The sequence below is a fragment of the Bacillus rossius genome, chromosome 1 (genome assembly GCF_032445375.1).
Source record: "Bacillus rossius redtenbacheri isolate Brsri chromosome 1, Brsri_v3, whole genome shotgun sequence".
Lineage (NCBI taxonomy): Eukaryota > Metazoa > Arthropoda > Insecta > Phasmatodea > Bacillidae > Bacillus > Bacillus rossius.
Genome location: NC_086330.1, coordinates 239,599,608 through 239,625,630, shown reverse-complemented (window position 1 = coordinate 239,625,630; position 26,023 = coordinate 239,599,608). Strand labels below are relative to the sequence as shown.

The following is a 26,023-nucleotide window of genomic DNA, read 5'->3' as shown; positions in this document are numbered from 1 at the left end:
ACCGAAACTAACTCCCATTGGCACCCTGTTAAATAGATAGTGACCCCAAGGGGTGGAAAAGGCTGTAAACTTACGACAATCTGGATGAAGCAGACATTGGTGAAAGCTAGCATTAAGGTCTATGACCGAAAAAATCTTAGCCTTTCCAAGATTTTGAAGAGCGCTTTCAACAGTGGGTAACGGAAAAACCTCGTGGCAAATGATCTTATCATTTAGCGGTTTGAAGTTGTGAACCATGCAAAATTCAGACGAATCCTTTTTACTTACGAGAAAAGTGGGTGTACTGTAATCGGAATTCGAAGTCGAAATCACACCCGCATCTAGCAACTTACAAATTATATCTCTCATTTTCAGCAATTTAGGTGGTGACACCTTGTGGTATTTCGACCGAACTGGGATTTCATCCTTAAGAAAGAAACGGTATGGCATGATATCACACTTCCCAATCCTCTTTGTAATTACATCAAGAAACGCCTTAATCAGGTCCGTGATAGCGCTATCTTTATCAGTGGTGGACACCTTTTCACACGTCAACACAATGGGATTAACGGACTCGTTGGTGAGCAAAACTTTGATCGCGGGAGCAAAACCGAAGCACTGTTCGTGCTTACTCACGTCCAACACACAACAGAACTTGCCAAGATTTTGTGTGACTTTACCCCACATACCTCTTGATACACTTTCAGATGATTATGGCATTTTGAACTTTTTTTCTAAGTAATAGAAAGTATTCACCAAAAATGTCTCAATGCTAATAATTGTTAGCTGTGCACTGGCTTTTTTAGCAGCTAGATGAATGATGTGACACGAGCAGCCTTGCACAACAATAGCTGGATGTTTTTCTTTAACAAATGGTAGGTACCACACCTTTGTTTGTGGCAATCATAGTATTGGAATTGTCACATGCAAACACTACACAATTTTTCCAAGAAATTCCAAAATGTTCAAATTCCTGATTCAGCACTCTGTACTCTCAAGAAGGGATAACAGTAAATTTGCAAATTTTACCTTGTGTTTGATTTAAAAATGAAACAACGATTGGATAAATCTTCACTACATTACAATCAGTACTCCCATCAGTAGCTAAAGCAAATGGTCCACTTACCAAAGATTCAACAATTTCACTTTTAGTTTCACCAGCCATATACTCCACTAAGGCAGATGTTTTTGTTCTCGCACAGCAATATTTCTGTGCAATTTATGAGTCTGGGAACATAGCTTTAAAAAATTAAACGAATGATCTGCTACTGCTATTGGTAAATTGTGTTCTACCAAAAAATTTGTAAACAATTACTCTGCGTTCATTACTTTTGTTTCTTCAGATGTAGCGAAAAACGAGGATATAGATTTATTGCTCTTCACGGCTTTAAAATGTTCCGCATGTTTCTATGATTCAATATGCAGTGTACAGTTATCGCTTCCACCATGTGCAATCGAAAAGTCACACATGCATACATTACAAAATGCGTGGCGTTCCAAAACATTTTAAGACGACAGCATGGCCATTCTTTTGAATAGTTAGGTCGAAAGTTCTGATGAATAGCGTTCTTTATTTTCCCCCCAGTTACACATTGTTCTGTCACATGCTTAATTTCTACAACTGGCACTGAATAACTCTACATTATCGGAAAACATAAAAAAATTTCACGTCTGTAGACACGACAAAAACACTTTGATGAAAAAAATGGCTTTTAAGAAAGAAATTAAAACAACACAGGTTAGCCAGAGTACTGTACAAAAATTATCGTGATGTAAGTAGTAAACAAATGAAAAGTCAGAGAATATGTACTAGTGGTATCGTACAACGGACGTAATACCATCCCATTATTATTTCAAAACACGAGAATTAATTTACTTATTTCGACAGTACATGCTCACAATTACTAGTTCCGTTATTTGTGCAACCACGTGATGTATTCGAACTGCGTTCACGAAACACGCACACCAGAAACAGAATTATTTCCATTACCATGCAGCACAAAGCTTCGTTTCCGTAATAAACCAGCAATGTTACGTAATTCTGTGTTGAATCTGTAATATTTATGGAAAATCTGTAATGGTTAGCAGCTCTGCATATCGATCCTGTAAGTAATGTAGATTGCAAATAACAGAAATGACTTGTGTTCAGGCGAGAGATTGTAGGAGGTGACTAGTGTTCCGCAGGGATTCGTCACTATTTCCATCTTTCTTACTGCCTCTTTCTCTCTTTCTCGTCTCGACAAGACAGCTGGCTGGCTACCTCAGGCTCTGTAGGTGACGTGCTGAAAGTGCCGGTATGGTCTTGGAGTGAATAAAGTATTATTGTGTCCTCTCTCCACCCATCGTCTATGATCGGCCATCCTCGACTGTGACCACAGTGCTTTATGCCCTTTCACTGCTTGTGAAGTACACTACTACTAGAACAATATTTTCAGTGTAACCTACTAGCATTGTTTAAATCATCTTATATTAAACCTTACGTGTAGTTTATTAAAATTTGTTGAAGAAATAAAAATATTTAGTAGATATAGGTGGATTCGAACCCACAACTTACCATTTCGAAGCGTGGTAAAAAAATTAATAAATGTTTTTGTAAAGAGGATATAAATATCTGTTAATAATTTTTTTTTTATATTTATACATACATTTATTCTTATAAGCATACTTGTTAGTGATAGTTTTCTAGCTATTAAATTTTTTTGTTTTAAATATTTCATAGTGATATATGAACATATAAGTATACTGTATTGTGATAGTTTTTTTCTTTCATTAATAAAGATAATTTAAAAATAGCCCATTGCCCATTCTTAAAACCACAGGGAGGAATCAGAATAACAGTATGGGAGAAGGTGGGAATTGAAACTGCGACACATAAACTGCATGTTGAGACGGGGACCACTTTTAAATAGAAGTAACAAAAATAAAAATAATTTTAAAACATTTTTGGATAAGATGTGGGGTTGACTTGGGGCAATTTTGCCAAATTCCAATGTGTCTGTGTGAGTGACGTGGCACGCCGGGGGGAGGGGCTAGACCAGCGCCAGGCTGCGTGCCCCATAAAAATACTAATACATTACATAATGTTTTCGCATGACATTAATGCCAAGTTTCTTTTTGCTTTATGCTAGAGCTCTTAACTATCTTCAATGCAACTTCACAAACTGGCTAACACATTCATGGTGTTCCCAAGTTTACAATCCAGGCATTGGTGCTCTAAAGGTAATCCTTTAGTACTTAGTTTCAGGGTTTTCTCATGAAGTAGTGTTAGCTCTGCAAATTGTCATATAGGCTACTTAAGAGATGGACTGGTTTTCTTATTTTGTTTACATTTTTAGCCTTGGGTAATGTGTTGCAGTAGTTATGTGTATATAACGTGATAATGTGTGTGTGTTTAATTTAGGTATTATTAGAAATCCCTGCTTTCGTTAAAATCTGTTTTGGTAATCTTATAATGGAAGATATGCTGTAATGATTACATAAGTTGGAATAGATTACAGCATACACAATTTAAGTTAGGTACATATTATGTTCTATAAATAACAGTGAAATCATATGGTTTACCTGTTAAACAATGGTCATCATAAAGTTTTGATAATGACTTTTTTTTAGGAAATGATTCATAGTGTCTTATGTTTTTTGTGAATAAAACAGCAAAAAATAATTCTCAAGTGTGCATAGGTATGTTTTGCAGCCTCTGGAAATAAATTTGATCTACAGTGTTGATAAAAGAGTGCAGTATAATGTTTTAATAATATTTTTTTTTAGGAATGTTATTATTGAACTTATAATTTATGACTAGTTTTGGAACATTGTTGATATAAAATGTTATCTTTTATTTCAGCATGCTCTAATGGTAATATGTCACAATGTGTAAACTATGTAGATATTATTATTGTGACCACTGTTTGATTTAAAAATGTGTGTAGCTCTAATTGTAATATCAGATCAGCAACTGATATCCAACTTTCTATGATTGTGCAGCCATTTCGAGGATCTGAAAATAGTTTCGGTATGCAAAATGATGGTGAATGGGGCCGGTCCCCCAGGACATCTGCAGAGGATGTGCCCGAATGTGAGAGAGCTTGACTTATCGAAGAATCTTCTGAATACCTGGGAGTCTGTTGCTGAGATAGCTGTCCAGTTGGAGTTTCTGGAAAATCTGACTATCAGGTCTGATAACCTTACATTAAAAAAATTGTTTTAGAACTAGTTATTTCCACAGAGAACTGAGCCCAAACCCTTAATTTCTTAGGGTAGACTAATGCACCTAGTAGGGCAGAATTTTCTGCTGAAATGATGCACTGCCTTTCTCGTATGTGTGTTTACATAAATGTATTGCTAGAGGTAGAAATAAATTTAATTTTTGTGGGTGTGCAAATAAAATTACAAAAAATAAGCTACAAATAAAATTTCAGACAAAAAACTTGAACTTAGATTAAAAAAAATTAAATCAGAAATTACACATTCATATTCCATTAGAACAAGCTTGGTTTTAATACAACAAATATTTTTTTCTTATCTGTAAGCTTTTAGTTATTGATTTCTAAAATTATTTATATAAAATAGCTTTTTTTCCATGACCAATTGTTGATGCTAGACTTTGATAAGTCAGTCTGTCTATCAATGAATCGATTGGTCGGTTAAGAGGTCAGTTTTAATATTATACACCTACCTACATTGGTTTTTTAATTACCTTAGTAACAAACAATTTGGTTTCATTATTAACACCTGTATATCGCTACTGCATTCTGCTTCTGGAGTTTCTGAGTTAAGTTATCACATTTGAAATTTTATATCTTAATTAATAACCTCACAAATCTACTAATTTATTCTCAAGCTATTATCTCTTTTTTTTTCCTTGCTGAAGAATGAAAGATTTTCTAAGGTACTGCTAATGATGTAGAATCTGTAGTATAGAATAACTTCAGCAATATTTAGGCTACCTATGCTGATAAAATTGAGGAAATTTAAAATAAATGAGTAAAAACAAGTAATGAAAAAATGGGAAGTCAGTGCAGCTCTAAAGTTCTAACTCTGTATTTAAATCATTATAAATTTAAATATATGTTTCAGAAATAGGTGAAATGTCAATGAGATACTAAAATAATGTATAAAAATTACAGTACAGAATTTGGCACAGACAGGATTGAAAACATAACAAATATAACAAAATTACTCAAAATTTTTGACTACATATGGGCCCTCATCAGGAGTAGATAGTGGGGTGCGGGGGTGAAGAGCGCCTGGACAGCCGCACAAAGAGGAACGTGAAGGATAAGGGAGGGGAGCGGTGAAGATGGGGGGTGGGGGCGCGGCGCGGGCGAGGATGCTCGTTGCGGTGAGAGGAGGAGGGGTGGTGCGGGCTATGACGTGCTCTCCTGGGTGGTCCCTTTGTCGCTGCTCCTTTGTGTGCCAAATTTCGCCGCGCGCGTCCAAAATGCCAGTCTTCCGTCCCCTTTGTCTGATCTTGGTGCATTTTTCGTAATTTTTGGCTGTAGTTATGCCCAATGCAAGGGTGCCATTTGCCGTCACCCGACCTCTGTGAAAGGCCCGGGAGGTACCTGACGGGCGCTACGGGCGTCGCGATACTGTTGTTGTCCGGAGGGGCGCCAGGCTAGCGGGCTGCTAGGCCGTTGATGTCGGGTCGTGGGTACTCTGCCCCCGCGTGCCCCGCCAGGTGCACGGCTTGGAATCTAACCTGAATGGTTTTCCCTTGGCTGTGAAGGCCTCTCGGCCGTGTGAAGGACAGAGGACTACGGAAATGATTGTAACACAAGTTGGTGAGAAATACGTTTCATTTTAGTGTTTCACCGAGGGTCCGCGTGGGTACACGGGACGCTCTACACGTTCGCTCCGCGGCTCAGTCCCGCTACAAAAACTCTCACCAACACTTGTCACGTGTCACTCTAACATGGTTCAACTTAACAATGAAAGAACTACCATTATAACCTTCTCCAAAAAATTATATCTCATTGTCTATGATTATAATCTTGACAATTCTCTTATATTGAAATCACTTTATTTTAAAGATGTAGGCATTTTATTTGATTCCAAATTAAATTTCCATTTACATATTGAATCTCTTATATCTGAAAGCGTACAATGACGTCGTACCCCCGTCAAAGGAAGCTCCAGCTGGCGACGGGGATAAAATACAAACAGATGTCGAAGTACCAATAAGTCCCTAGAGGTAGGAACAGTGTGAAAAGTGTTAAGAGTTCCCCTAGGTATTTAAACATTTAATTAAGGAAAACCATTCAAAGGCAAGGCATATTAAATATATAAATTCTGGAATTATATTGGAATTATGAGAAAATAACTATCACTGAAGGTAAATGATTTAGTAACTAATGGACCCATCTCTGTAACTCCTAGCAGCAAAAATAATCTTACTTATTTCCTTCTCTAATAGTTTTTCCATACCCATGACAAACATATCACTGTTCCCTTCTCCTTGCTCCTGTCCTTCAGCATTTTTATTCATAATAGATGCAGTTGAACAGTTTAGGCAAATAAGTATGAATTACATAACACAGGAGATATACTCCACTAAGGTATAATAGTATACATGGATAAGCGTAATACACATGCTATTTGTCATACGTAAGAAACGTATAACGTTCTATGTACTTTACGTATGAAAAGGAATTTCCTTGATACATCTAAAATAAGGAAATCATTGAACATAACAAATAGGCGAAACCTTGCAAAGGATAGGTGCCTATAAACGTAGTGAACGTATATACAAATAGTGTATATATGTGTACATTATTTATACGTGTACAGTATGTTGAACGTAATAAGACGTAAGAGACGTACTGACGTAGTGTGTGTACAATACAAGTGTTTACAGTACGTACAACATAATGAACGTATGAATGAAACGTAAGTAATTAGTGGATGTTAGTTACTAATAAGCAAACTCAACACTTATCGTTAGAGAATAAACATTATGCGAAATTACGTGTGCAAGGTACAAACAATATGAGAGCATTAGATTAACTATACACACCCTAAAGTTAGGGTTCTACAAAGCAAGGCTAGTGCATCATATAAGTTAACATAAATAATTTGTGATGCGCGTCATCTGGTTGTCGATCATGGGTAATATAACCAGATAAACCAATGCTAAGAGACCCGTGAATCCAAACCTCAATTTAAACAGTATACAAGAACTAACATGGGTCAATATGCCACTGAGCCACATTACTCGCAAATTTGAACTAAGACACTTACCCATGATCGACCCCTAGACCGGCCATCACAACAAGCTCGTCCAAGGAACTTAAGTGAAGAGATTCAAGAGGCAAGTGAGCAAGAGCTTATATAAATTAAGCGGGATGTAAATCCGCATGCAAAAAAATAGTTCCTAAGAAGGGGAAGGAGGGAGGGTCACCAGAAAACTGGAGTGGGCAGGAGGGGTAAGCGGGATGAGAGGGGAGGGGGTAGGAACACGACACTATAACCGACAAAGGCCGAAGACAGCCGAAGGTTCACTGAGACAAACACGAGTTCGGCGCAATCTCATTCTAACATAATTCTTGGTCTCATTAAGTTTATTACCTACTATTCTACAAATTTTGATTCCACTCTGTCCCTCATTACCCTTATTAAGATACAAACTTTAATATGGTTCCATTATTTGGAATAACATCAACAGTACTGACATTGAGAAACTCAACAAAACTCAAAATCAAATTTTCAAATTATTTATCTCAAAAAACAAATGAAACTATTTTTATAAATTCCTTTCTAGGATCTCTAAAGGATGGAAGGAACATTCTTGATGCATTATTTATTCATAATTACTATTATCATTACCTCAAATGTCCTTATATTTTCGAAACTGCAGGCATTAAAATTCCTTCAACAGTTGTAAACCTCCACTACTTTGCAACTCAAATAAGAATAATGATAGTGTATACAGATTGATAACTAATTACAGCAAGTATAAGGAATATTTACATCCAACCAATAACAAAATATTTGTTAAAAATGTTCTCTGTAAAGCCCATTCTTAATGTTAATTTATAATCTTATTTATTTCATCCTAGCATCTGTCAGTGACTTCGTCTGCGTGGAATTCAGAATTGGATCCAGAGAAAAATTAAAAATGTGAAAATAATAATAAAAAAATTATACAAAATTTTACTCATCATATCGTTGTATGTGGTTTTTTTTATTTTATGCACCTATTTTAAGTTAATATACTTCTGTAGACAACATTGTATGATTTATTATTATCCACCAGTACGTGTAAGTTTTGAGCACTTGATACTCTTGAAACTTTCGCGAACCCTATGCAAGACTTGACAGATGCATCAAACAATAGCACGTTTAAATTCAAGGCAACGCTATCTATCGACGAAGTTCAGTACTAAACTGTAATTAGTGCCGTTAGTTTAGTAGCCTCCACTACTCCACTAAGCGGACGGGTCTCACCAAAAAGGATAGGAAGTTGCCAGACCTTACTATGTGTATGACCGTGTGGCGGACATAGATAAATGACACACTCACTGTTTGTAAGTCTTTGACCTATGATTTTTTCTGTTATTAAAATTAATTTATCACTTTTCCACTCCATTAGGGAAGTAATTTCATATTAATATGTGGCCCATGTTTTAATCCGGGTTTTAAACTATCTGTGTACAAATTTTAATACAAATCTGTTTAACCATTTTTTCATGATTGAGTTATAAACATCCAAGCATACAAACTTTCTCATTTACAATATTATTAGGATATTAGTAGGATATGTAGACACACTTATTTTTACGTTATATATTTATATTAGGCTACTAGTTTATTCTAGTTTATTCAGATAATTTACGAACAAAAGTTATTTCTTGTATTCATGTAAAATTTTAATTTTTGTCTGTTATTTTACTATTTTTTATAAATATGTTTTTATGTCTATATATTTATGTGTTCTTTTTACGTGTTATTTCATGTCATCCCGTGTTTGTATTTGATGTATTGGTGATTGTATTTATTGTTCTCTCTGCTGTGCCGGAAATTCTAATTTTATTGTAATTTTTAATTATTTTTGGAAATTTTATTTTTCTTTATAATTTGGTTACTTTGGGTGATTTACTCTTTGTTAGGCTGGTGTACTCTACGTGGTTAAACTTTGTACCAGTAGACTGAAGCACCTTTCCCAGAGACCTATCAGATCTTTTGCAAATCTAAGACTTTGTTGGCAGCCCGTTTGACATTTCTCTCGCTTGCAGGCACGTCCCAGGTCTGTAACATTACTTCCCTTCATGACTAAAACTGCATAGAACAGCTCTGGACGATGTTGTTACCATTTCTCAGAGACGAGCTGACCATAGCCTTTCCCGTCTTAGGTTCACTCCTCAAAAGTCACGGCTAGGAGGCCCGTTCCCAGCCCGGTTGCGTTTTATGCCCCCCACTTACTCCACCCCCCCACCCCCCTTCAGTTCTGAGAATTCAGCTCCGGAGAATTGCCCTGCTGTTAACCCCGCCAAGCGTTGGCTGGCGTCAAGGACGACTTGCATAAAAAATGTGTGTGCAAAGTTGGACCCCCACAACATCTAGCGGCAGAAACAGTAACTTCTTATCTTGGCTGCCAGAGTGCAGCACCTGACTGCGCCATTAACCCCTGGTTTAAGCAGACACCTTGGGCGAGTCGATTCTTTTTTTATTTCAGACACCCCTCAACAGGTAGCGCTAAAGTCGGCCAGTGCTACCAACTTCGAGACAGCAGAGTCAGAGTTTTTTATAAGTCCCACTTGGGGAACTTCGGAACCTTTCGGTCCGGACGTCCCAGTACCCCCCTCCACTTTTGGTTGAACATTTACTTTTAATTACGAGATGCGGTTCTTCGCGAGACACTTCGCGTCGCGACTGCAGACGGATCGTTTGTGATTATCGGCGGATCAACGCACTGCAAGACTTCCATCCGGCCGCAACCGACGATGTAGTCGCTTAAATAAGGGATGCTATCCCTGTAATCTTCTTCAAGTAGTTTAGTCCGTCTGCATAGTATAAAGAGTAATAGTTATTTTCTTTTAAATCTTTTTTTTTTTGATATGGTAGAAACGTCCGCGCCCAGCCGCGTATTTGCGGTTTCCAGTTCCTGGCTGGCGACACATCGGAAAATAGAAGCCGACTTCCCTGTCTGGTGAGTTACGATGCGCGACATTCCCCAACCTCCCCTTAACTTTCGCGGGCATTCTCTGCCCATTTTATACTGTCTGTGTACAAGTTCTGATCAGTTTTGATTCGGACTATTCCAGACAGGGTCCGAGAGCCGGACGCCGAATTGGCATTTTCACCACCCTTCCTCAACAACACACAGGCGCCCTGGCATCATGTTCCCGAGTGATCTCCGGGAAACGAAGCCCCGACCTCCGGTGCTACTGTATCTTTCAACCTTTCTCTGAACTTTCTTAAATCACGCCGTCAGACTAAGTTCATCAGATAAACACAATTTCTGGACTTTAAATATATATATACTGGGATATTTTAAATATATTTGTATTTTTTTATTGGTTTATGTATTTTTTTTAATGAAACCTTTTTATAATTTAATTTTGGGTCAACCCATATTTCTTTTAATATATCTGAGAGCTAATTAATTGAGTAATTTAAATTGTATGTTAATGACTTTTCTATCTGTTATAAATTTCCCTTAAATAAATTTGACGTGATTATATTCAGACGGAATCACACCTTGTTTCTGTTCATTTCTAATATCATTGTGAAACCTTAAAGATTCCCAGCTCACTGCTGATGTGTGGTACTTAAATTCTCGTGCGATGGCCATATGCGGCTGTCCTGCCTGCCTTGGTGCTGACAAAGGGGGGGGGGGGGGAAGTCCATACATCTGCATCTGTCCATGTGTGTTGTGCCCACCGTAAAGGACTAATGTCTGTCGGTGGGCACGTTACAATAATTAAATAAATAAGTTTTTTTTGTGTTTTTTGTTTGGTGTCTTTGAGTACTGGCTCATCTAATATCTGTATTATAGAGAAATACTTAGTACTTTTTTTATACATTACTATTAAACCAGTTTTACCTTAATTTATTTTCAGAAATACAGGGCTAAAAGTCCTCACTTTTATATAAAACTAGCTGACCCGGCGAACTTAGTACCGCCTTAGCGTAGCAATGATGCACTACTTTATTTTGTATAGCTGACCTATCTTAGGTATGAGTACCTATTCAATTTGAATTTGCCGTATTTCGAGTTCTGCGGCCTAAGCTTGTACGTCTGGTTGGTGGCATTGTTAAAAACGAAAATCCAACTGAAAATAAAAAGCTCTCATACATTTTCTGTATAACCATGTATACCAAATTATAGTATTGTGTAGTCACCAAAAAGTTCTAAAAATCAATATGAAGCTGTGAACTTACCATGATTAACAAACACTTATTAGCAAACAAAAATCTTCTTAGTCTTTAAAACAATTATATGTCAAACGACATAAAGTTACATTAAAAAAGTTCAAAAATGAAAATTCAACTGTAAATTAAAGAAAACGGTTGTATTCTTCTTTATAAGCAAGTATATCACACAAAAACAAACATAGAAAATGTTTACATATTGTATTGATTTGTTTTTCTATTTTTAAACTGCAACACAGTAATAACGAATTATGGCATGACAATGGCCTAGGCAGAATGTACACAGCCAGAATAGCCTGCGCCAGCAGCTCTGTACCAAATGTACCGGTACAATATGTAGTAAAACGTTAATGTTGATAAATATTTCCTAAACGATACAGTTTCTTTACATCCTCTTTGAAGATATTTGCAGCAAACATTCTGTCAATTCTATGTCAAACGTCATAAGGTTACTTTAAAAATATTTATATTGTACAAAGTGTTGGGTTAGTTTGGAAATAATTTTATATATGGTGGTTCAGTATTCTTAAATTTTCTAATTTTCTGTGAAATTTTTTCTTTCATAAGAACCTTCTGGTGACAATAACAAACACAACAAAAAAAGAATTAGTGAAATCGGTTCAGTCATTTACGCGTGATGGCTAGACCAAGGGAAATAGGAATTCATTATTCTTAAATTTTCTAATTTTCCGCACAATTTTCTTAATTTTTTCTTTCATAAGAACCTTCTCCTGACCATAGCAAACACAACAAAAAAAAAAAATTAGTGAAATCGGTCCAGCCGTTCACGCGTGATGCCGTGACCAAGGAAAACGGGTTTCATTTTTATATATATAGATAAAAATTACTTTTTAAATACCAGTAAGTATGATGTAATAAACAGATAACTATTACTAGCCCCATAATTAGTTTATAAGAGAATTAATTTTTTTGTAAATGCTTTTCATCATATAAATAATTGTTCTTTTAAAGTTTGCCCTTGTGTAGGAGTGTGAAATATCAATGTAAAATCACACTTGACTTTGTCATTTTTACTTGATGGTTCTATGTTCAGGTTATTTTAACCATTGAGAGGCTATATCATGCCTTGTTGTATAAAATTAAAATAATTTGTGTGTTTCAGTGACAATATTTTGATGGTTCCACACAATCCTAAAGCATTGCAGGATCATTTTAAATCTTTGAAATACATCATTGCTGCCAAAATGAGCTATGATTGGTTTCAGATACTACAGTGTGCTATAATGTGGCAAAAATTGGAACTCTTAAAGGTAGGTTTTGTTTTGTTGTTGCCAATCATATTATTGTGATAAAAGGGACATGTGATTTTAAGTACAGAGTAAAATTATTGTGGTTTATGAATTTTTGAAGTGGTTTATTTAAGGTAGTTTCATATTGTTGTTGGTTGGTGTAATTTTTTTTCTTAAATAATGTTTCTGAATATAGGTAGTTACTATAGTTTGGCCCTGAGGTTAGCAATTATGATTTGGAGCATCAAAAATCACATTTTTTTTACTGTAAGGGTGAAAATAAAAATTTTTGAATTTCCAAAAATACTGTTTTTGCCTTTGTGAAACACTGGTTTATACAAATTTGTTTGTCAACCATACAATTTAATTTGTGCATGCCTAGTATTATGTATAGTAAAACTAGTTTAAGACATTGCCGGACAATACATTTTCCACCTTTTACGTTCATATGATTCAGTCCCGCCATTTTCTCCATAAGATATTCATTATTTTTTCCTATGTGAGAAGTTGCCTATAAACTTTGTTTCATGTATAAAACAATTTTTTTCCCTTCCCAAATTTAAATCCATTATTTGTTTCGATATTACATTTTACTTATTTAATTAACAGAAATACTAAGTTGTCTGATCTGTAAATTCTCTTTGAACACTTTTTGAAATGTTTCAACTTTGTGTGTCCTGCGGCCCTTGTGCACACAGCAAGGAAGATAAGAGTTGCAACTCAGTGCTGTAACTAATGCTTTTGTTTTCTTTGGAAATATGGAAATGGTGTACGATTTAGAGACAACCTAACAACCTAAAAATTGTAAACTTTTTGAAAGTAAATGTTGGTGAGTTTGGTTTGTTTTGGTGGTCATTTGTTGCTGGGAATATTAACCATATTTTGTTGAAGATAATTCTTTTGCAATATGGAACAACCAAAACACTAAGTTAAATTGCTCTATTTATTGTTTCAAAAATTAGAAAACTGAATACCAGCAAATCATGATTGTTGAAAATCATGACCTCAGTTTCTATTGCAAAGAATATGCAAGTGCACATGTCTGCTGACCTTACCTTTGGCACAGAATTACTTATGGTATGGAAAACACATTCAAACATAAATAACTAGCGACCAGATCCAGAATTGCACGAATGTGCTCTACTAATGTGGCGTCATGTACATTTAATATATAGGGTTCGTATGTCACCTTAATATCCTTAAAAAGTTGATTGTTTATCTTTAAAAGCTCTTAGAATTTCACCAAGAATCCTTAAAAACTCCTTAATAAAGACTGATTGGTAAGTAATGCATAAATGCTGGAATTTTAATGTTCTTTTGTTTCCGACTTGGCAGAAAACATGGCTTGCGCATGCACTGTATAATTGTTGAATTTTATACAGAAAAAAGTTTTATTTCATGTTGTGTACTTTGTATCACACTTTTAAACTGAACAAAAATGTGTTTTACTGTTTTTCTCTGAACTTGTAATTGTAAGTGTGATCAAATTAAATTTCAGGGCTTCTAGTTTTGGGTAGATACTTTGCTTGGTTTGAACTAACGAAGGAAATTATTTTTTGCATTAATTATTTAACATTGATATTTTCTTGAGGGATGTTGTGATATTACAAATAGTTTTCTTCTTCATGATACTGTTGAAGGCGATGAAGTAAAAGGGTCCTAAATAAATCTTTAATTTTCAATTGCATGAGAGGGTACGAACCATGAATAACTAAGTGCCTATAAGTATCATATGATATGGTGTGAAGTTCAGTTTTGTTCTAAATTAAATGCCTAAGGTAAGTAACATATTTAATTGGATAAGAATTAATGCTATGTCGGTCAAAATCGCTTCCCAAATAACTTATAATTTTTCAACCAATTTTGTAAGATAAATATGTTTGCTGTGAGTTATCCTTATAAGATAGACAAATGCTATCACCAAGTTTTCTGTAGGTCTTTTTACAATCTACAATTATGTAGTACATTAATGTGATGTATCAGTCTTGTATAAGTCAGCGGAAGCCATTTAAGTTTCTTAAAAGCATCTTTTTACAATGTGATTACAAAACATCTAGATTTATTTACTAACTTTAAAATTAATGTGAATGTATTATACACATAACCTTCTGGAAGAAATTCTCTAAATAATAGTGCAAACTTCATGTAAATCCATTGTGTAGTTTAGAAGAAGTCAGCGAACACAGACTGATGCGGATAGTAACTTGTTTTTACTATTTAAAGATAAAGATGTGCATATATATTTCATTTATTGCAATGCACTTTGCTTCAATCTGTAAAATAAAAATACTATAACAAAATAGTTATATTTATTTTGCAACTTCTTGGCCACAATAAAGTCATCCTTATTGAATATTCTTCAAAGGGATTCTACATTAATTGTAGATCATCATCAATTATTTGTTTCAGATATTGTGCTGGGGATCTTTAAGGTTTCACAAGGATATGAGAAATGAACAGAAACAAGGTGTGATTCCGTCTGAATGTAATTACTCCATAATTAGGAAACTTATAACAGATATTAAAAAAATATTAACATACAATATCAATTACTTACTTAAAGAGCTGTCAGGTATATTTAGAAAGAAGAAAAATATGGGCTGGCCCAAAATTAGATTATAAAAAGATTTCATTAAAAAAACAACATAAACCAATAAAAAAATACAAATATGTTCAAACCATCCCAGTATATATTCTTAAAGTCCAGAAATGATGTTTATATGATGAACATCGTCTGATGGCATAATTTAAGAAAGTTAAAAAAAAGGTTTATAGATACAGTAGCACCGGAGGTCGGTGCTTCACTTCCCGGAGATCAGTCGTGAACATGATGCCAGGGCGCCTGTGTGTTGTTGAGGAAGGGTGGTGAAAATGCCAATTCCGCATCCGGCTCTTGGACCCTGTCAGACAGGGAAGTTGGCTTCTATATTCTGAGGCTTCGCCAGTCCAGATCTGGAGCTCGCGAATACACAGCTGGCGCGGACGTTTCCACCATTTCAAAAATAAATTATTTAAAAGAAAATAACTACTATGTTGATTACTGTGCAGACGAACTAAACTACATAAATAAATTTACAGGGATAGCATCCCTTGTCTAATCGACTACATCGTCGGTTGCAGCCGGATGGAAGTCTTGCAGTGCGTTGATCCGCCGATAATCACAAACAGTCCGTCTGGGATTGCGACGCGAAGTGTCTGCCGAAGAGCCGCGTCTCGTAATTAAAAGTAAATGTTCAATCAAAAGTGGAGGGGGAGACTGGGGGTCCGGACCGAATGGTTCCGAAGTTCCCCGAGTGGGAACTCTGACTTAAATCTCGAAGTTGGTAGCACTGGCCGATTTTAGTGCTACCTGTTGAGGGGTGTCTGAAATAAAAAAAGAATCGACTCGCCCGAGACTTTTGCTATAGCCTGGGGCTAAAGCCGCAGTCGAGTGCTGCTCTCTGGCGGGCTACAGGGGAAGGAAGTTGGGAGGTTAGCAAATTTGTAGGGGTGTGCGAATAGTGGATTTTGATGGTCGAATATTTTTGAATCGAATAGTAAAATTTTCGAATAGAATGTGAATAGTTTCGAAGTCGAATAGTTGTAATATATATATATATTTTTTTTTATGTTACCACACTGAACAATGGCGGTTTTCATATATTTAGTTCATGCAAGATATTTTCTGTGAATGAAACCACAAAAAAAAAAGTTCACTTAGTATTTGTAAGAGTTATTGAGGACATGAACTTTTGTTTTATATATAATAATATTTAATAATTGTTATCTATTTTATATTTGATGCAAATATTGGTCCGAATTTAAGGCAACCATTTTTACATAAACGAGAAATGAGAAAATTGGAATTCGCCTTATTTTCGCACCCAAGACGTCAGCACCGCAAACATTAGTTCCAAGCTGAAAGCTACAGTAGAAACATTTTTAAACAAAATGTTCACGATTTTTATATTAACAAAAACTTCGTTACCTCACACGGGGAAAACGATATATCCACCCAATATTGCAGTAATTCAGAATTGTTTAACGTTGAAAATTAAAATATTTGTTCTCGAGTAAAAATGTGAATATTGAAGCATCTCAAAATGGCAACATTTTATTACACATATCATATTTGTACTTTGTGTACAATTGCGTGTTAACATTTACGTTAATTTAATTTAATATTTTTAACGGAAATATTTGTACTAAAATATCACAGCTATTTTTAGAACGATTGTTTACGTTTACAAACAGAAAATGTTAAGTTAAGAACATTTCGGATGTAATGTTTGGAAATTCACGGCTGCCAACTGTCTTTCCACAATATTTCTTTGTTGTAAAACGAACATTGCCGAACACGCACGAAGACGCCATATTTACAGGAATTTGGTACGTTGCTTCAAAAACTATTTTAATAATTTCACAGTAATCCACTCTTTATTTATGTAAAAACCTCTGAAACAACATAATTATCTTAGATTATTCTTTAAAATTCATAGGACAGAGACTCTCTGTCAGAGAGAAATATGGAAAAATATTCGCGGTCACGTCACCAAATTTATTCATGGCCGTATGCTTCACCATGGCAGCTAGCCACTTGTTTTGTTCCGGCAAGCTGCATTCTTTGTTTGCTTTGTTACGTTTAACACACTACTAAATAGTAATACGTAGCTGTGAAACGGAAAGTTAAATGCGGTATACATAAATGCAAAAAGGATTTATCAACACAAAATGTATGTCTAATGAATTTTCACATTGATTTCTACCAAAATTATTTTTACATTTGTTTGGCCTCCTGAAACTGCAGGTCGCCATTATATTCGGGCATATGGTATTCACAATTTTAAATTTTGCTATTCGACTTACGAATGCGAATAGTTCGTCAGTTACTATTCGCAACTATTCGTGTTTACGAATATTCGCACACCCCTACAAATTTGTCACCAGATGTCGCGGGGGTCAGCTTCACGAGTCAGTGACCGAAGAAGAAGTTACTATGTCCGCTGCTAGATGTCGTGTGTGGTCCATACTTGCACATATTTTTTCTATGGCAAATCGTCCTTGGAGTCGGTCACTGCCTGGCGGGGATCACATCAGGTCAATGGTCCTGGGCTAAATTCTTAGAACCGGAGGGGGCTGGGAGGGGTGGGGGGTGCAACGAGGCTGGGAACGAGTGTCCTAGCCATGACTTTCGAGGAGAGAACCTAATACGTATGCGTGACGGGAAAGGCTATGGTAAGCTCGTCTCTGAGAAATGGTAACAACATCGTCCAGAGCTGCTGTACGCAGTTTTAGTCATGCAGGGACATAATGTTACAGGCCAGGGACGTGACTGCAAGCGGGAGAAATGTCAAACGGGCTGTCAACGATGTCTTAGATTAGCAAAAGATAAGATAGGTCCCTGAGAAAAGGTGCCTCAGTCTACTGGCACAAAGATTAACTACGTAGAGTACACCAGCCTAACAAAGTGTAAATCACCCAATAGTAACCAAATTATAAAGAAAAAAAATATTTCCAAAAATAATTTAAAATTACAATAACAATTAAAAAAAAAGTGTTGAAATAACCTAATTTCCAGCACAATATTAATCACCATAACTGCAAGCCAAAGCCACCTGGAAAGATTGTTATACTATATAAGTAAACAGATTTGTTTAATTTTGAGTAGGTTATAGCCTACACATTATAAACAGAGCTTAAAAATTAGATACAAAGCAGTGGTCATTTCACTTTGAAGTTGAGATGTTTAGATCTAGGTCATTTTAATTCATAACTAATTAATTATATAAGGGTTTTCAAGAGTACAATTTTAACTAATATCAAATATCAAAGAAATTCTTAGTTCTCCCCACCGTAGAATAATTTAATCTGGCTGGGGTTACCTGCTACGGGACAGGAGTAGACCGTACAGCCAGTGACTCAACGCCAAGCGTCGGGTTGCGGACGATAACCTTATTCCCTACAAGGTCCAACGGGGAGACCTTGTAGGAGGTGTTGCTACTGGAAACTCAGCATGGTGGGAGGGGGAGCAACTCCTACTATTATTGGTGTGAGGCTGAAGATTAATGGCATTGGCAAGGCTCATGTTCAGATAGCAGGTATGGACGAGGCATCTTTGATGGCTGCTACACTGCTTGGACCACAGGCTCACCTGCCAGCTTAAAGGTGGGATGCAACAAGAATAGTAAGCCAGTGACCTAAATTATAATTCTACTTGAGAAAGAAAGTGAAATGCCAGATGGATATACCTGGAAAAGACCTAAGCTAGGATAGAGAATGGGAGATCTTAACGCACAAGTGGGCAAAGATAGAAAAAGTTTAGAAAGGAAGTGAAGGGTGGGGAGAAAGGAACAATGAAGGTAAGAAGTTGGTAGAACTACGTGAAATAATAAATGGAATGATGGTTGGGAAAAGCTGGTACAGGAAAATGAGACACACACACACACAAGATAATGAGGTATAGTTGGGATGGTGATAACAAATTCATCATAGACTACTTCCTGCTGGGAAAAGATGTGAAACAGCAAACTAAAATTATTAAAGTGATACCGAGTGGGGCCTTAGGTTGTTAGTAGCAGACTTAGAGGGCCTGACATGCAGAAAGGAAGTAACCCAACAAGAGAATAAGGGTGTGGAGACAGAAAAAAATAAGAGGAGAGGCAGAAATATGTGAGGAAGGTAAAGGATGAACTTCTCGGGGATAAGATGCAAGTTGTAGAGAAGGAATGGGGGAGATTTAAGAAATGCTAGCTTGTAGCTGCAGAAGATGTGTGGAAGAAAAGCAGTAAAAAGAAATGGAATGAAAGAACATGGTGGAATGAGAGAGAGAAGAAGTGAAAGAGAATAATAAAGCCTTCAGAAGATGATTTAAACCTGGTTTTCCATTACAGAAAAGGAGTTGAAGTAAAAGAAGAGAGCTGTAAAGAAAGTTGTAGAAGAGGAGAGAAAGAAATGGTTGCAAAAATGGACAGAGATGATAGAAAAGGATGTGGAAGTAAGTAAGAAACTAATAGAACCAAGCATGGAGTATGAGGAAAGAAAAGGATCAGCCGTTAAAATAATAATGAAGGAAGAATGGCGGAGATGGAAGAAGTTGATAAGGAACTTATGGTTGATCACCTGCTTCAAATTTTGTTAGTCATACTAAGATGACTCTACTTCTGGCTAGACAAATCAGGTGAGTCCACAGATAAACTGGCAGTATAGGAATTCGTAATACCAACGAATAAATTATCATTAGCTTACGATTTTCATTTGATATCTAATTCTTTCTTCAATGACTTGATATATTAGTATCCATATGACCTTAAATAATACTTCACTGTCATTGACTGCCAGTGCTATATATATATATATATATAGCGAAACTTAGTCGGTATATAAATTTATGTGTTAAAGGGCGCCTTGAAACTACTGCCTTATAAATCATACAAACTGAAAAGGATTCATTCGTACAATTAGGATTTAATCTCGTTTACCCATCACAGTAATCACCATATAGTTGAAACTATCAATTTATATTTCCATTATTATTTAATATTACTGTGAGAATCATAACTTCCTTTAGTACGTAAGAGTAAAGCCTTTCCTAAATAATAGTATTTACACACCTGTATTGTGGGTTTAGTATTGTCTAAAAACATGTCAGCAGTTTATTTATTTATTTATTTAAATTTGTTACATGCCCACCGACAGTCTTGGGACTTTATAGGTGGGCACGACACAAAACAAGTACGATACAAAACAAGTAAAAACAAACACTATCACAATAAATAGAGACAGCACAGGATAAACACAAAACAGAAATGATATAAATACCAAAAGGACAAGATAACATGACACATTACTTAGCGAAATGATAATTACATAATTATTAAACTATACACAAAATATATAAAAAAATGGATAATACAAAATATAACATGTGAGTAGAGAACAAGTTAAGAGGATAAATTTTTAAGTTTAGTTAATTGATTATTATTGTGATTCCTAACTAATCGGTATATTATGTCATTAAATTTATGTAGAGTACAATATGTTTGGTATAAACGAGAATTAAACTGTGGTATTTTTAACCCAGTGGTTTCCAGGAGATAAGTACAGTTAATTTTAGCGTTAAAACAATTTTCAACAAACAGAGAATCTAAATAGACTCTACGTGCACCAAGAGGAGTTAATGCAGGTGAAGGAAGGTTTTTTAAGTTTATTAAATTAATTAATTTTGTTTGTATACTTTCTAGTTTATTTGCATCGGCCGACTTGATGTCATTCCAGATTACTGAACAATATTCTAATTTGGACCTTATTAAGGCAAAATACAGGGAGAGAATTGAGTCTGAATTGGTAGCATAAAAAGTAATAAATTTGATCATAGCAAGGGTTTTGCGGGAAGACATGTATAAATAGTTTACATGATTATGGAAAAATAATTTTGAATCTAAAATAACACCAAGATCCTTAATTGTTGAACATTTCGTGATTACAGAGTTTTCTAAAATATAATCAAAATTAAGTGGTTGATATTTCCTTGTAAAGGATATAACAAATGTTTTGTGTTTATTTAGTGTAACCAGATTAAATTTACACCAATTGTTTACTTGGGAAATGTCATTTTATAATAAAATACAGTCATTCTGTGTTGTTATATTCCTAAATATTTTTAGATCATCGGCAAAAAGTACTCCTGTAGAATGGTTGAGAATTTGAGGCAGGTCGTTTATATATAAATTAAAAAGAAGAGGCGATAATGTGCCTCCTTGAGGGACACCAGAAGAGATACTAAACAGGGAAGAATTGTGGTTATTAATTGTAACATAAAAACTTCTATTAGTTAAGTAATTAGAGAACCAGTTTGTAAAATTTTGAGTTAAACCAAAGTTAAATAATTTTTTAATAAGTATAGAATGGTTCACAGTGTCAAAGGCCTTGGCTAAATCAAAGTAACAGGCATCCACTTGCCCTCTGTTGGTAACCTCTCTGTGTATAGGATTTAAAAAAGTAAGCAAGTTAGTGGTGGTCGATAAACCTTTCCTAAAACCATGCTGACTGCTCGATAAACTTGTTACGTTGTATGTTTTTGCCCGGCTAAGCACACAGAGAAACGTAACAAAACAAACAATGTTCCTGAGGTTCTGCGTTATTTGGAAATAAAAGAGTTTATTAAATTATCTTTGTTTATTTCTTTAAAAAAATGTTTTTTCTCATCGTTAGATGGCCTCAATACACAATTTTACAAATGAATTTAGTTAGAAAAACTTCGTTACTTGCACAGTTTTTGTCTTTTCTTATACAAATTTTAACGATGTCTTTGAATTTAGATAGGATGAGGTCCAAATACATACCACAGCACCATACATCTTGCCGTTGATGGTCGAGGAGTCTTGTCACTCGCCAAAGAAAAAAAAAAACTTAGTAATGTCCCTTGGTTAATTACATAACTCAAGGTACCGTCGATCGCGGACCGAAATCACACGAAGTCGGGCCGATGCCGACGCCTAGGGCCTAAATTTCTAGTTAATTTGTCCGAAAAAAATGAACTTAGGTTGAAAAATTACGGCCTGGCCCCAGCCCCTAGGCGTTAAATTATCTCTTAGTGATTTTCCATTTGTCTTGCGACTTGTCGACTACGCGACCGAGTTCGGCGACGATCGAGCAACAAGTGACTTGGTCGACGAGATTACCTTTCCTTGTAAAGGTGAAAACAAGGGAGGCAACCCCGTGGTCCAACTGACCAATCAGCGCACATAATTCCAAAACATGACCATATAAGGAAATTCGTACGGGCACATCATTTGACGCCAGGGCTCGCCCTGATTGGCTGGCTAGTGGTAGCCTCCAGAGACCCTTCCAGACGGTCGCTACAGCTGTGCGTACAACGTGACGCGTAAATCCCCAACACGCATTTACAAAGTGAAAAATAGCTTTCTGGCGCCAGAGTGTCGCGCCTGTCCGCTCTTCCTTCTGTACCTTCCAGACTATTCTCAAAATATTACACTAGCAATATCCAATAGAATATAAAATTACCCAAAAAATTCAAATACAATGTTAAAAATTTAGTAAACAAAGTTGAAATTCATACCATATTAGAAACTTTTGTTTAAAAATGATGTCCTGTAAAATTATAATCTATACTGCTTTAACCAAAACAATTACTGAAATTAATTATCAAATATCAAAACTAATTATTACGAACTGGAGTTAACCCTCAAATTAATAATTAAGTATCTCAAGGAAATAAGTATTTTAAGGCTTTCCATGAAATTTAACCAAAGTAATTAATAACAATTCTTAACAACTCTGAACTATCCTTATCTACATATTAAATAATTACCATCTTTCATATCAAAATTATTCTTAATCAATATTCTTATGACCCAAAAAAATATATATGTATATAACAAATCCTCATTGTGCAATGATACATAACCCCCCCTACTTTTTGATTGAATTTATAAAAAATTAAATCAAAAAGTACACAAGTGTCAATTGAATACAAAATAAATACCATAACAAATCAACAAAGTGTAAACAATTGCAACAAATTAATCTAACCATGAGTATTGCAATATCTTTTTAACACAATAACAACATACCATTACTTTTCATATGATTATAACTCCTTAAAACAAATTTACAATATTATAGCCCAAACATTAAAAAATTACATACACAAAATTATTTCAATTCTCCATACGAAATTAAAGTGACAAATCAATCTTTAACAAAAAACACAACACTTGATTATAGAGCAAACATAACCTTCAACAGGTTATACTAACACTACCAAACATTTCGTTGGAATTTCATGTTCATTTATCATTTAAAAAATATGCTAAATGTTCATTATAGTTAAGTGCTTTTAGTCCAACATGATAAAATTCTTGATCACATTTATTTGTTTACAATATCAACATAAACATACTTTACACAATAATCAAACCTTGCACAGTTGATTGTCCATAATGTTTCATTGATTTATCCTAAAAAAGTACATACACAACTGGCAATTTTTTTTTTTATATGTTTTCCATTCATTCTTTTTATGTATTGCCCATTGCAATACAACCCCATCCAATTTAGTGATAAACAATTCTACCTGTTGCTCATCCGAACCCCTAAAATAGCTAACTACTTTCTCACATTTGGTTACAAATTGTATCGGAGTGACCCCTCGATCATCTCCAAAAAATTTAATCACTGTCCCTTCAAAAGTGTTCACTTCATCTACAGTCAAAACTGAACCTCCAATGCTACCCTGTCCATCCCCTCCAATCTTACTCAGCCCTTCCTCGATTTCCTGTAAACATTCTCTACCCACATCATACCTAAAATTCTCCAACTGGCCACACACCTTTGAACTTACTGTAAACGTTATTTCAACATTAGCTCCAATATTCCCTTTAACTTCCTGAACCACTTTCAACTGTAAATCTGTGACATCATCTTGATTTTCGACAATTCTGTTTTGTACACCCTCACTATGTTGCACCAACTCAGAAATTTTTTTACTATGCTCCTGAACTGTTTCACCTGTTTGTGTTAACCCTTCACAATTATTTACTTTGCAGACACAAGAGATTTGTTCTTTAATATCATTCCTAAGTGCATCAACTGTATTGGTTAGTTCTTGTTTTACTTGTGTAATTTCCTGTTTAGTGGTTGTAAGTTCCTGTTTAAGAGGCCGTGTCAGTAAATGTTTATTTCCAAAATTCTGCTCTAAAGTTCTCTCTTTTAACAGTGAGATTTAGTGGCTTTTTCAACCGAAGGAACTGTAGCCGCAGCGCGTGAAAATGCCACTATACCCTCATCACAGGATTAGTGGGAAGGTTGACAGCTCCAGCTTACTCGACGAAAAATGTAGCTAGTTCCTCGACAATCTGAGAGGATGACAATCTAACCGGCGGCTCACTAAGAAATTGCGGATGCAGGGATTCAGAGTCAAGAAACCTCACATTTACAACTGTGGAATCAGTCGTATCTAAAAATTTTAATACTTTAAACGTATCGGAATACAATTAATCTTAAAACATGTGGTAATTATTCTTTATCTGAATGTAATATTCTGTGAAAAATAATGTTAGTTGACATTAAAAAGAATACGAAATTCATCATGTAATGCTATAAAAGGATAATAACATAAATTCATATGCTTAGATATTGCATATACATTGCACACAATCTAAATACAATCTCACTTAAGTCAGACTAACTAATTTTTTACAATGCACCATCATACAGTTTAACAGAGGTAGGAGAACCTCTTATGGATGTTGTTTTAAAGATTTAATATTTACAAACATCACTATTTATCTTATTACGGTATGTATCTTTATGAATACGAATTTACAAAAAAAAATATTGAATTGATTACATTACACTTTAACATTACGCAAGACTAAAACACAAAACTTAATTTTATATATTGCTGTAGCATATTAGACGACGAAATAACTCACAAGACTAACATTAAAAGGGCTGCATTACAAATTTACTTTAAGAGGTGAAAATATCCTTTAAAGATATTTCATTACCTCATTGATTACATAATACTGCCGTTAATGTGATCGTAGATATAAAGTATTGAAATATATATTCCATTAGGTTTATGTAAATATTAAGAAAACGTCATTGCTTATAGATGCTCATTATTTAAATAATAAAGAATCTTTTACTTTAATGTACTGAACAAACAAAATATTTATAAGTTAATAAGAATAAGCTTAGTTGAGTAACATCTTCAATTTGTATTGAATTCAATGTACATATCGAAAATCATGTAAAATGAATGCAACTGATTGAATTCAATATATATTTGATCTTGTGAAACGGCCATAATGGTGATTTAGATAATTATAGATGCTCACATGCATCGTGAGAGTCCGTATAAAGCCTATTACAATTCTATAGGTATACATTAAAATGCTTTTAAAATAGACATGTGTGATAATATTAAAACTTGTTTAAGTAAGATCATCACAAAAAAAATGAAAATCCTTCAACAGTAAGTTATGTTTTATAAGATTTTAACAGAACACACATACAATAAGAGAATACTAATCATGCCACATAATTTAACACAAAATACACATTCCAGTAGGCGCTACATAAAAATAATTTTTACTTTTATGCTGATAACTCTGCATTGTTTTATATATATCATTATTTCTAACTTTTAATATTCTCTACACATTAACTGAAATTACTTATTTACAGAGTCTTAGCAAATGTTGGTCTGTACCACATACAGTTCGTACAATATCTCTACGTAAAACACATATAGTTCATTATTATTAATTTCAATTATATTTCCATCAACATAATTAAATTAGTATAGGGCCTAGGTTGGTCACTGTTAATTGAGTACTTCTGAAGTATTTTCATTGTGAGTTAACATACATACCAAATGCCATTCTTCCAGTAAAGTTGCAAAGAAGACAACAAGATAA

General features: G+C 34.9%; 1 protein-coding gene across 2 annotated transcripts in view; it reads left to right on the top strand.

Moving 5' to 3' along the window:
• The window catches only part of LOC134527399 (tubulin-specific chaperone E), a 137,452-nt gene that overhangs the window by 31,373 nt on the left and 80,056 nt on the right, over positions 1 to 26,023 (top strand). For both annotated transcript variants that reach the window (XM_063360063.1, XM_063360064.1), the window contains exons 4-5: positions 3,961 to 4,149; positions 12,473 to 12,620. In XM_063360063.1, the coding sequence (XP_063216133.1) occupies positions 3,961 to 4,149; positions 12,473 to 12,620 (337 nt within the window). The remainder of the gene's footprint in view (positions 1 to 3,960; positions 4,150 to 12,472; positions 12,621 to 26,023) is intronic.